Genomic DNA, 12,149 nt, shown 5'->3' with positions numbered 1-12,149 from the left:
AAACATCTATCAAAACCTGCCTGAGTCAGTTCTACAAAATAAGTCAGTTCTACAAAAGTATTTGGGTAAAACCTTCGGATGGTGTACTCCTGTACGGCTCAATAAAACACACCAGGATATATTAGTTGCCAGCTATTTCATTAACTGAGAATTTATGGTTTGCACTTAATTTTTAAGGCTCTAGAAAAGCCAGAGAAAATATGTGTTTCTGATGAAGAAATTTCAAGTATCTTAACCCATCCCACAACTGCTAAAAAATATTAGCTCCTTCCACTTAAGTATATTGTTGGTTACTGCGTATGTTGGGATGCCATACCAGGTGGACACATCTGTCATGTTCCTTAAGTGGGAACTGCTAATTGCTCTGCAGCTACAATGACTCTTGCATAAGAGTGACAAGAATAAATTCAAGGCCCTGTCAGAGATAAGGTGAACATATTTTTCCACTGAGTTATGTTTCTGTACCTCATAAAAGAGGATCCAATTGACATCTGTTGCAATTCTACCAGTTCAATGAAATCACCTCACAGCACTCTTCCCTCCATGCACGCTCACAGAATCTTAATGTAGGCCTTTGAACATATCACAGGGAGATTCAATACACTATTCCATCCGAAGTCAAATAGGTATAGAGCACATCATTCCCTCATGTTCAGGATGCAAACTACATAGTGAACTCTGGAGAAAATCCACCAGCCTAAAGGGTGTTCACATTTACACATCCATGCCAAGAAAAAACAGACACAACAAAGAATTACCTATACATAAACAAGGATGGATCTGTCCTATTTTGTCTCATGCAAAATACTGGCTAATTGCAGGACCCTTACAGCAGTAAATCTCTCACAGCATCAATTCTAGTGAGATCCAAGCAGACAAGGGCAGTATCAGAGCAGAGAGGTAAAAAACAATTATTTGTTTCAGCCACATTGCATGAGCTGACTCTGGAAGCATTTGGCTTTCCTCCAAGTAAAGCAAACCACATTAACTCCTACACAGAAATGCAACACAAGGCTTGATCTCTCTGTGCTGTTCGGGGGCAATGACACCTTGCCCTTGAACCCAGAGAAGAGGGGCACAAGTACATACAAGAAGCAATACCCACGAAGTTTTGCCTCAACAGGAGGAAGAACTTCTTTCCATTGAGGGTGGCAGAGCACTGAACAGCTGCCCAGGGGGGTCACGAAGTCTTCCCCCTTTAAGATATTCCAAATCCGCCTGGACATGTTCCTGTGTCACCTGCTCTGGGTGACCGTACCTTGCCGAGGTGTTGGAGTGGATGATCTTCAGAGGTCCCTTCCAACCCTAAGTATTCTGTGATTTCTGTCACCAGTGACTTTAAATGCGACTCTAAATGTTGCATCTGGGCCCTCCCTCCTCCCCCTCACACACACGCCTGAGCAGGGGTCACTGGGGTACCGCTGCTGGCCCGCCCAGACCGGCTCAGTCCTGTCCCTCCCTGTCCTGCCCTGGGGGTCGCCTCTGCGTTAAGCCCCTCTCCTCAGAACTCGTGGGACCGGCGGGGGGGACACGGCGCCTTCCCTCCCTTCCTGCCCGCCCTCACCCCTATAGTGCGGAGCCGCGCGTTGAAGATGCGGCCCCGCCGCAGCAGCTCCCGTCGCCGCCGGCGCTCCAGGGCGGCGGCCTCCTCCAGGTCCCGCTGCGGCCCCAGCCTGCTCATGGCGCCGGGAGGGAACAGCGGGACGACGGGGCTGGAGTGAGGGCGGTGGCCGGGAGCGGTGGCGTCCAGCCGGGAAATAACGCGGCCCGTCGCGATGGGAACAGGAGCGGCGGTGACCAGCCGGGACACAAGGCGGCCCGTCGCGAAGGGAACGGGAGCGGCGCCGCCCGCCGGGCACCGCGGGGCGGGGCCGCTGCACGAGGCGCGCGGGCTGTGAGGGCGGGGCGGGGCCGGGCCGTCCGTCCTTCTGAGGCGATAAAGTTGGGGAATAGTGGCTTTGGTTGGGGCTGTTTTTCTGCCGACAGACCAACTGGTGAAATATCCTCGTCGATTCTTTGTGGGGGTTGAGGCGGGGAGCTCAGGAGCTCCTGCTCCCGGCTTCCCGTGGGGATGGGTTACCTGAAGTTGCTGGTGGTGAAGGACTTCAAGTCGTGGAGGGGGCAGCAGGTTATCGGCCCGTTCATGAGGTTCAGCTGCATCATCGGACCCAATGGATCAGGTAGTGTGGGTGGTGCCTGGGTAGGGGGCAGCTGCTCCATGAGCTGTCAGCATTGAGGGCTCAGTTAGGTGGGATTTAGCCTCACGGACCTACTGAAAGTCTTATGTGCACCTGAAGGGGCGGCAGCACAAATGAAGCCTTGGAGGTGCCTGCTCTGTAATCCTTAGCTGAGGATGTAGGTTCTTCCAGCATGAAAGGGCAGGAGCAGGCTGGGGGCGTTGATGGAATTTTAATTTCGGGTTGACCTGGCGCTTTCAAGTTTAAGCAGAAAGCCTGGTTTGCAAACAGCACACCTTGTCTTGGCCACCCCAGCTTACAAAGGTCACATAAAGGCGGTTTTATTGTAATACTCCAGGCTGTACCGGTGGAAACCTGCTTTTTTATGGGAGTCTGTGGGTTTTACCACGCTTCCTCCGGGAAGGGGAGAGCGGCTCTACAAGATGGCGGCTGCCACGAAGTCGGGCTCACACGAGCAGCGCGTTTGCAGGTGCAGCGCCACGCTGTGATCCCAAGGTGCTGGAACTTCTTAAAATTGGATCTTTGCTTCAGAAAGCTCCATTCAACAAAGGGGATTTTATCTTCTGTTTGTCAAAGTGGTAGGAGGTGAGGGCTGTCTTAACAAAGCAGCAAGGATGGGTTTAACATCTCACTTTAGTTTCCCCAGTCTGTTAATGATTTAATTTATAATTCAGATTTTTAGAACCTGTAGTTTCCTCACATACCCGATTGAAGTAAGATCTGTGAATGTAAGTTGAATATATTCAGCATTGTTCTCATGTTCTTTATCATCCTACCCCCACTGTTCTGTATTGTAAAGTCTCAGAATGATGAGACTTTTTCCAGGTGCTCTTTCAGTTAAGTCTGAGTACATTTTATAGATGAATCCAGGGGAAAAGTGTGAATATGATGTAAACCCGGAATTAAAGGTGTGAGTATTATGTAATCCCTGAATTGAGTATCTTTATTTTTCTGGTTTCCTCATGGTGTTCTTCCTTTTCTGATACTTTTGCGAATAAGTCAAAATATTGTCGAAGTAGCAAGGTTAAAGGCTGAAAATAATTAAGCTGTCAGCGGAAGTGCTCAAGACTAAAGGGATAAAACAAAAAGAGGATTCCATTAGGAGGATTTTTGTCAAAGGACTGTGACCAGAGAGCTTTGTTGCTGTGGTGATTGGATCTGGGATAGTGCTTGTATTCTTCAGGAGACGGGAGTTGCAGTGGAAAGGTTGGGGATGCAGTGCTCATGCAATAAACTTCCCTCACTTCGCTCCAGAAAGCTCACTGCCAAGGAAGGAGAGTGATGTGGTACACTCTCCTCCAGAGAAGCTTGTGTAAAAACAAAGGACTTCTTCAATAAGGCTGAACAAGTAAATTAGTTTTGTCGTAATTTTTATTACAGACAGGCTTATTTTCTGCTGCCAGTGTGTTACCTCTTAAAAATGTGTTTATTATGTGCAACAGCTTTTCCTCAATAAAATCACAAAATCATAGAATGGTGGGAAGGGACCTCAAATCTCATCATGTTCCAACCCCCCTGCCATGGGCAGGGACATGTTCCACTATCCCAGGTTCCTCCAAGCCCCATCCAACCTGTCCTTGAACACTTCCAGGGATGGGGCAGCCACCGCTTCTTTAAGCAACCTGTGCCACTATCTCACCACCCTCACAGGGAAGAATTTCTTCCTAAAATAATAAAAAATACATAATTAGAAATAGAATTTACAAAGAATTCACAATTCTCCAGATTCTTTAACTAATTCTTAATAAGATGCCTCTATGTATGTCTTGTCAAAAAAGTCTTAATTTTTTTTTTTTACTTTTCAAGGAAAATCTAACATAATGGATGCTGTTAGCTTTGTGATGTGTGAAAAGACATCAAATTTGCGAGTTAAAAGCGTTCGAGAACTTATTCATGGAGCACATGTTGGAAAACCTGTTTCTTCTACAGCTAGTGTGAAGATAGTATATTGTGAGGAAGATGGGGAAGAAAAAACATTTTCAAGAGTTATCCGTGGTAGGTAGTAAATTCTGCTGCATGTACTGTCTATTTTCTGATCTGTAAAGAAATGGAGACCAAAAATACGCAAATTGGAATTTCAGATGACCGATATTATTTCGTAGTTGGGCAGATTAGTATAGTCCTTCAGGTAACATTTTAGTAGTGATATAAATGAAAAAAACCCCCATATTTGGGTTAATTAGTTAAATTAAACAAGTTATTTTATGTTCTTTGCTCGATATCTGTCTCTAGATATTTCCTTGGATCTGTAGATGACGTTGGCTCTAGGAAATGGGGTCTGACACCTTGCTGCAGGCATGAGCACCATAAACATGTCTGTTCCTTCAGAAAGTACTAGAACTAGAGACTAGAGTTTTCAAACAGAAAAAATAAATTACTGAAAGGAATAAATGAGTAATTGAAATCTATTGTCCTCTTTGAGAAAATTGCTCAGTTAAATAATTCCAGTAGTTTATAGTTTAATTATTTTCCAGTGAATTTTTTGTTGTAGCTGTTTTCAGCGGTAATTTGTTTCCTTTCCTCCTTTAGGTAGTTGTTCTGAATTTCTTTTCAATGACAAGTCTGTCAGCCGATCTGCATACATATCTGAGCTTGAAAAAATAGGCATTCTTGTCAAGGCCAGGAATTGCCTTATTTTTCAGGTGAGCGTTCAAGGTACTTTGAAAAGAAAACAAAAGGTTCTTAGGTTATTTCATAGAATACACAGTTAAGTATTGTCTAGAAATGAGGACACCCATAGCTAACTACAAGGCAACATGTTTTTCCTGACCTGGGCCAAGAACTACAAGATTACAAAATACACTTAATGGGGTTTGTATGTACATGCATACAGTAGTAAGAAAGAAGCTAATCTGGAAGAAGTTGAGTGCTTACATTGTTCACAGTATAGAAAAAAGTATGGGTCTGTATAAATGTTTAGTGTATTCAATTGTAGGAGTGCTAGGAAAAAGTGATTTTATCTTAAAACACTCCTGTTAGTAAAGATGCATGAAAATGTAGAGGATTTTTTGTTAAGACTGAGGGGTTGAAAATTCTGTTCAGCTATTAGTTTCCACGAGTTTAATTACATAGGCCTTAAGCATTTGCTGAATAATACATTTCACAAAGTCATCTTCCTTGGAGTTGCTGACGAAAATTCCTAAGGAAGAATGGATTTCTCCCTTTTGCAGAAACATTTATAGAAACCCGCATGGTTAGGTGATACTCATTTTGGCACTAAATTTTTCCTTGGGTTCAAATCCAGATGCCGACCGACCAACTGTGTTCACCATAAATATATACAGAGGTCAATTTTTACTATATACTGTTAAATTCATAAGGCATCAGAATGATCTACAGTGCTGTATAATTATTTTCAATTTTGGTTTAGGGAACAGTAGAATCAATTGCAATGAAGAAGCCAAAGGAGAGAACTCAACTTTTTGAACAAATTAGTAATTCATGGGAATATGCTGAAGAATATGAACAAAAAAAGAAGAAAATGCAGCAAGCAGAAGAGGATGCACAGTTTAATTATAACAAGAAAAAAAGCGTGGCAGCAGAACGCAAACAAGCAAAGATAGAAAAAGAGGAGGTAACTTCAATTTACTCCATGTTTTCATGCTGAGATGCCAGATTTTGCATCTCTTGTGAACTTCAGTAGTGTTCAAAAAAGCACAACAAACCAACAAAACAAACCCACAAAGTTCTGTTGGTTTTAGTCTGGTATTTTTTTTTCAGTATGGTGTAGTATATAATAGTATCGTTTAAAAAGGTAGATGAATACACGTAATCTAAATAAAAGAAAGCATAGGCTTGCCAGTATAATTAATTAAGTATTGACTTATATACTTGAGTTTTACGATTAGTGAACATTACTGAAATTACAGCTACTTGTATGTCATCTTACATCACTTTGGCCTTGAAATTAGACTGCTAATGATGGAAAATAGTTTTTATAAACTACAAATTAAATTTTAAATTGGTAGGCAGAGCATTACCAGATGCTAATCAAGGAACTGGATGAAGAAAGGATACAAGTGCAGCTTTTTCAGCTTTATCACAATGAAAAAAAAATTGACTTTCTGAAAAACAGTTTGGATGAAAAGAATATGGAGGCTCATATCAAGAAAGAGTCTCTTTCTACAGCAGAAGATTCATTTAAAGTCAAGAAGAAATTACTTGGGATACTAAACAGGGACCAACAGCATATGGAAAAAGAAATGAAGTAGGTTTTCCAATCAGATTCTGTGATAGTTGAATTTTAAAGCATTATCCTGGTAAAAATTTGGGTGATAGCCCAGTGCTATGGAAGTCAGCTCCTAGCAGTTCACTGAAGTAAAATCTAGAAATGGTTTTCACCTCATCTACCGTGCCTAGATACATATTTCGTTATAGAAATGCTTGCTTGCTATTAACTTTTAGGAGGTTATGTTTCACTTCTTAAATTACTATTTTCGGTGGAGATAAAAAAAAGTCCTCTGTGGGCATACCCACAGTGTAAGCCCCAACCTTACAGTTTAAAACTGATTGTTTGCATATGTGGTTGGCAGGGGGGAGGGGGTGTCTTTTCTATCTTCCCTCTCTCCCCTTTACCTGTGACTTTGTTGTTTTGGCTGTGTTTTGTGGTGGTTGGCTGATTGGGGTTGGTTGTTTTGGGTTTGTTTTCGGTTTTGTTTTTTAGGACTCTGGAAGCATCACTGATTCAGCAGAGACCCCTCTATATAAAAGCAAAGGAAAACACATCCTACCAAATCAAGAAAGTAGAAATGTCTAAAAAATCTCTAAGGGACAAGGAGAAATCCTGTGATAAGGAAAAGAAGAACATAAAAGAACTAGAGATAGAACTGAATGATATTGAGAAGGCATGGAGAGCATTTGAGGAGAAAGCTGAAGAAGAGAGAATGCAGAGAGCAGCAGATATTGAGCTGGGAGAAAGTCAGGTGAACCAGGAGGCCCAGAAGTACTGTTTACTAGAGAAGTCCAAAAATACTCCTGTTTACAGGGAAACTGCTATTTCACCAGTGACCTGTGATTCCTACTAATCTTTTTCCCCTTGAGCTCCAACAAAACCAAAATTCTAAGCTTTATTTAGACACATGGTACATTGTGGGAGGGTAGGACAGAAAACATTTGTCAGGGTCTCAGGGTGAGTGATTTTTGAGAACTGGCTTTTAATCTGAGATATCAATTAGGGAAAACCAGTGAAGACAAAAAGGTAAACCAGACCTGGTAGTATACATAGCATCTGCTGTGGGTCTGAGACTGAAACTGGGGTAGCTCATTTGAGAAGGAAGGGGCTACATCCTTTGACAGTAAATTCACTTTGGAAGAAGCTGTCTTTGCAACCATATGGCCACAAATGCTTGTAAAACTACGTGATAGCTTTTTTCCACTGTCTCCTCCTTAAAATAGTTTCTGATCAATTAATGGAGAACATGCAGGGTTATTACCTTAGTTTGTGAATCTTTCTGCTCTGCACTTTAGAGGTATTTGGTCAGTTAGTCATCACTTAGCAGAATTGTTTAAAATATTTATATTTCACTTACTATGTGAAATTTTTTAGTAACATGAGAATGCTGAAAATATAAATACCAAAACTTGCACTAATTTTGGGCTATGCAAAAACTGAGTGTTAACCTTCAGATGGAATGGGAAGTACTATAAACTTCCCTGAACGGTAATAGTTCTTGCCTACAGTCTTTTTTTAGCCTTTTTTATTACTCTTAAGTGTAAACTTTGGATTGAATCTTACTCTAAAAAAGTACAGCTTGTTATCCTGCAATCAGTAGCTACAAGAGTCTTCTGGAGAATTGGGTAGTTTCCATAATTTTTATTATGATAAAGTAGGTAGTTACTTAAGGCTGTAACAAGTCTTCTCACTTTCCAAGGAGTGAATCTTTTTTTTATTTCTTTTTGTCCAGTTAGAGCGGTACAAAGAGCTAAAGGAAATGGCAAGAAAGAAAGTAGCTACACTAGCCCAGCAGCTAGAAAAACTTCGCTGGGAGGATAAAGGAGATCAAGAAAGGCTGAAACTTAATCGGAGGAAGAAAAATGAAATTGAGGTATTTGTATGAAACTAGAATTAGATTTTTAGGAGAAAAATGTCTCTCTACCATTTCCTCTGGTATAACTGTATATAAGCATGTTCAATACTTTGACATAATTAAATCCTCAGCAGAGGAGGTATGTTGCAAGTGTTAGCTCAGTTTCCATGTTGCAGCAGGTTTAGCAAAATGGCCTCTAAATTTGTTCAGAAGTCGTTTGCATGGGCCTACACTGAGGATTTGGGTTTGAAAGCTTTGGCTATGATATTTTACAATTACTCAGAACACTGGCTTAACTGTCATCAGTTTCTGGTTTTGTAAGTGTAGTCTTTCTGGGATGTCCCACTGCTGTTGTATGTGTGTATGACACACCCTGCAGAGGTGTATTTTGATCACAGTTACCTTTTGCTGAGATGGTTTTAAGGTCAGTTGTGTGTAAGAATGTGTTGCAGTTGGAAAAATCTCAGTGTCCACTCTTTCCTTGCACTTCAGAGGCAGTTGTTTTGTGTGAATACAGTTTCAGGCATTTTGATTCTGATATCTTTTATCATTGCAGATACAAACATATAACAATAAAATATGCACATTTTTCACTCTGGCTTGGTTACCATGCCTGATGTTTGCTTCTGATGGAAGTAAAAAGGGCAGAAGCTCAGCTGATGATCTGTGTTTTGCTGGAAACCTTGTCCTGTTAGATGTTTTGGGTTTTCTGGTTGGTTTTTTTTTCAAACTCCGCTAACTTGCATTTTTGTCATGTACTAAGAAGTTAGAGAGGCAGCATGCATTTCTTCAGCATTTAGTTACAGAGTCAAGGTTGAGGGAGACTCCTGTTCAGAAAGCTTATCAATGCATCGTATGAGACTTTACCAGTGATAGAGTTGCAAACACCTCATTCTTGTACATGTAAACTTGCTTCTATGGAAAAGTTTATATTTTACTCCATACTTAAGAGAATATAAAGTTATCCTTACCATAATAGCTAAGCTGATATTTGTACATCCATTTTTTTCTTCATAAAATACTATTTCTTTTTGGATTACTAGTTACCAGGAAAATGTAATTAGCATCTAGAAGTGAAATAAATTCCATTGCCTGTGCTTCTTAAACTGAGCAAGTCCCATTGTGTTGTTGAGAAAGGAATAAGGAATACTTAAGAGTGCATGAAATACAAATATGCAAACATTTAAGTGGGTTCATGAAGAGGTTAACTTTCCTTCCCTAGAACTATTTAAAAGGTCACAAGGATTTCAGGAGTTAAATTAAAGCTTAATAAGCTGTGTAGGTAGCAGTATTTTTTTTCTTCTTCACTTGCTTCAGTTAGTGTATTTTTATTAAATTTGAGTAATTGAAAATTCTAGTTTTACCATTGGCGGGGTTTTTTTGCTACAATGTTTTGTGTCAGTTTGGAAGCTGTGTCAGCTTCTTTGGAAAAAGCTATTCATGCAGGGCCAAGAATAGCACTTTCTCTGTTTTAAGCCCTATAATTTCCTGGCTCTTTGTTTAAAGTTTTTTTTTATTTGTTGGTGTCATGATTCTCTGTGCTGAAGAGGCTTTTCCTAAACTGTAGCTGAACATGGAAAATCCAGTAATGGCCTTGGTAGAATAATTTCCCTGTATTATTTGTTCAGGTGCAGCTTGGCACCTACTATAGCAAAAGAGATGCTGTTACTTCACTGTGAAATACCAGTAAAGAAGAGAAGACATATCTCAGGACTTGTTCTGAATGTAAAACTGTGTATCTTGTTACAAAACTGTCATTTTGCTCTGGTTTATTTTCAACACATTCTATTTGTGACTGCATAGGAAACCATAAAACAGACTGTGGAACAGGTGGAAGAGCATGAAAAACGCATAGAGAAGTTGGAAGAATATGCTAAAATATGCACGTATGTGTAAAAAAAGAAAAGCTAACTGGATTTCTTGGGTGTTAATTATTTCTTGGGTATTAATCATTTTCAAAACACAGGTTTCTAATTCCTTCTAATTATTTTCTTTGAAATTTTAGTAAGAACTAGAGTTCTTACTGATTACTACTAATTTTACTTAATAATTCAGTTACTTTAGCTTTCAAAATAGGGTAGGAAGTATGATGATTAATCCATATTTTGTTTGAATCGGTTCTATAATTCTAATTTCTCTCGAGTTATTTCACTATGGGTATGGGGCTATTAATGGACAAATTCTGAGCAAGAAAACAGGACAGTTTTGTAATTGTGCTGCTCTAGAAAGCATTAATATTTAGGTTGTTTATTAGCACAGCTCGGTTCTTGCCTCCTGCATCTTGGCTTCTGCCTGATACTCCTTGTGAAGTAAGGTGACTGCAAAATGACCTTAATTTATACTGAATGTGTGTATAAATGAAATTGTGAATTGCTTTTTTTTTTTTTTGCTTCTGTTCAAAGTGGATCGTTAACAGAAAAAAAACAGCAGGAGGAAGTGCTGGCTAAGGAAATTGAGAACGCAACAGCAAGAATGGGTGAAGTGAATGAAGAGTTGAACAAAATAGTTGGTGAACTACAGAATGCCAAAATTGATTACCATGAAGGAAGGCGGGAGCAGATGAGAGCAGAGATCCTGGAAAGTCTCAAAAGGCTATATCCGGATTCTGTGGTAATGGAATGTCCTCATTTAAATGCTTTATTTTAGCATTATGACATAAAAGTTCTGCATTAGACTGAGTAAGCAGCTGGAGTAAATTGGACAGTCTGGCACATCCTTTTGAATTTTGTGCTTGCTTGAGTGTACTTGATGAAATAGTATTACTGGAAGAATTGTAGCATGTACTGTCATTATTTTTCACAGGTTCCAAAAATAAAGGGATTACTGCTAGCATCAAATAGTAATTTTGCTCTCTTGTGTGATTTAGTGGTGTTTAATTCATTTTTTCCTTATTTGGTTTTGGTTTTTTCTGTCCTCAAACATATTTTTGACTTTGTTATTTTGAACAAATGAATGGGAAGGTTAGCCATGAGACCATTTATTCCGAACAAATAGTGCTTCTGAAAGACAATTTTTATATTATCAAATGGTCTGTCTTTGCTTATAAGTTGGCATATTTTACATATTTTCCTAAAATTACTCTTCAGTACTTAAGGGGTTTGTGTATTGATCCTGAATTGTCAGCAGACATTAACTGGTTTATGGAGCATCTTTACATCTTTTTAGTGACATCAAAAAGATATAATGCAACACTGAAAGCCATTTCAAACAGGAATTTTTAAATAAATATAATCAATTAAATAGTTGGCCTCTGAGTATGACTCAGAGTAATCAGTCCTTTTTGAAACATAGTCATTTGAGATGTGCAAGCTGGAAATCTTTTTTTTTTAATGTTTTTTAATGTTTACTCAGCTTTCCAGTGTTGCCATAAGAACATAAAAAGTAAAATGTTTTCAGTTCTTTGCTTCTTGGTCTTTTGCAAAAACCTCCTCAGAGTACAGCAAGCATCTGATCATGTTGTATTCTCCAGAAAGTAAGAAACTTGCTTTTCAGCTGCTCTTCAGAATTTTTTCATCCAAGTTAGCAAGATGGTCCAAAAAAATCAAAAACCTGATTGCCTTACCTCTTTTTGCTCACTCTTTGTTTTATATCCCTGTTGGAAAATAACTGGATCAGATGGTGATGCCATGCCAGCTTAGGGAAGGCTGGTGTTGAGGAATATTCTGTCATTTTCCTGTAGGAACTACAAATTTAAGAGTGCTTAGAGATGGGATGGCTTCTAACAAAAATGAGAAGTCAAATTTGGTACATAAACTATCCTGTTACAGGAAGGCTTAGTGCTACCTGCTTCAGTTACCCTTGTTCCTGTAGTAGTTCTCCCAACACTACCATACTGAGGCAGCAGAGTTGTTACTGAACTGCTCCTTAATGCTCGAGTCTACTAATTCCAGATGAGTGAACGCAACCTAAATCACAGTTTTAGGAT

General features: G+C 39.7%; 2 protein-coding genes across 3 annotated transcripts in view; one reads left to right on the top strand and one right to left on the bottom strand.

Moving 5' to 3' along the window:
- The window catches only part of RIBC2 (RIB43A domain with coiled-coils 2), a 40,875-nt gene extending 39,056 nt beyond the window's left edge, over positions 1–1,819 (bottom strand). For both annotated transcript variants that reach the window (XM_048300950.1, XM_048300951.1), the window contains exon 1: positions 1,565–1,819. In XM_048300950.1, coding sequence (XP_048156907.1) covers positions 1,565–1,681 — 117 coding nt within the window. In that variant the 5' untranslated portion in view covers positions 1,682–1,819. The remainder of the gene's footprint in view (positions 1–1,564) is intronic.
- Positions 1,820–1,947: 128 nt separating this feature from the next.
- Positions 1,948–12,149, top strand: part of SMC1B (structural maintenance of chromosomes 1B) — a 29,622-nt gene continuing 19,420 nt past the window's right edge. The window contains exons 1-9 of the mRNA XM_048300935.1: positions 1,948–2,180; positions 4,005–4,193; positions 4,728–4,840; positions 5,569–5,772; positions 6,167–6,405; positions 6,862–7,120; positions 8,102–8,242; positions 10,028–10,110; positions 10,627–10,834. Coding sequence (XP_048156892.1) covers positions 2,072–2,180; positions 4,005–4,193; positions 4,728–4,840; positions 5,569–5,772; positions 6,167–6,405; positions 6,862–7,120; positions 8,102–8,242; positions 10,028–10,110; positions 10,627–10,834 — 1,545 coding nt within the window. The 5' untranslated portion in view covers positions 1,948–2,071. The remainder of the gene's footprint in view (positions 2,181–4,004; positions 4,194–4,727; positions 4,841–5,568; positions 5,773–6,166; positions 6,406–6,861; positions 7,121–8,101; positions 8,243–10,027; positions 10,111–10,626; positions 10,835–12,149) is intronic.

This window comes from Corvus hawaiiensis, chromosome 4 (assembly GCF_020740725.1).
Source record: "Corvus hawaiiensis isolate bCorHaw1 chromosome 4, bCorHaw1.pri.cur, whole genome shotgun sequence".
NCBI classification, from domain to species: Eukaryota; Metazoa; Chordata; class Aves; order Passeriformes; family Corvidae; genus Corvus; species Corvus hawaiiensis.
The sequence above is the reverse complement of the archived record's forward strand: the minus strand, read 5'-3'. Positions and strand labels throughout refer to the sequence as shown.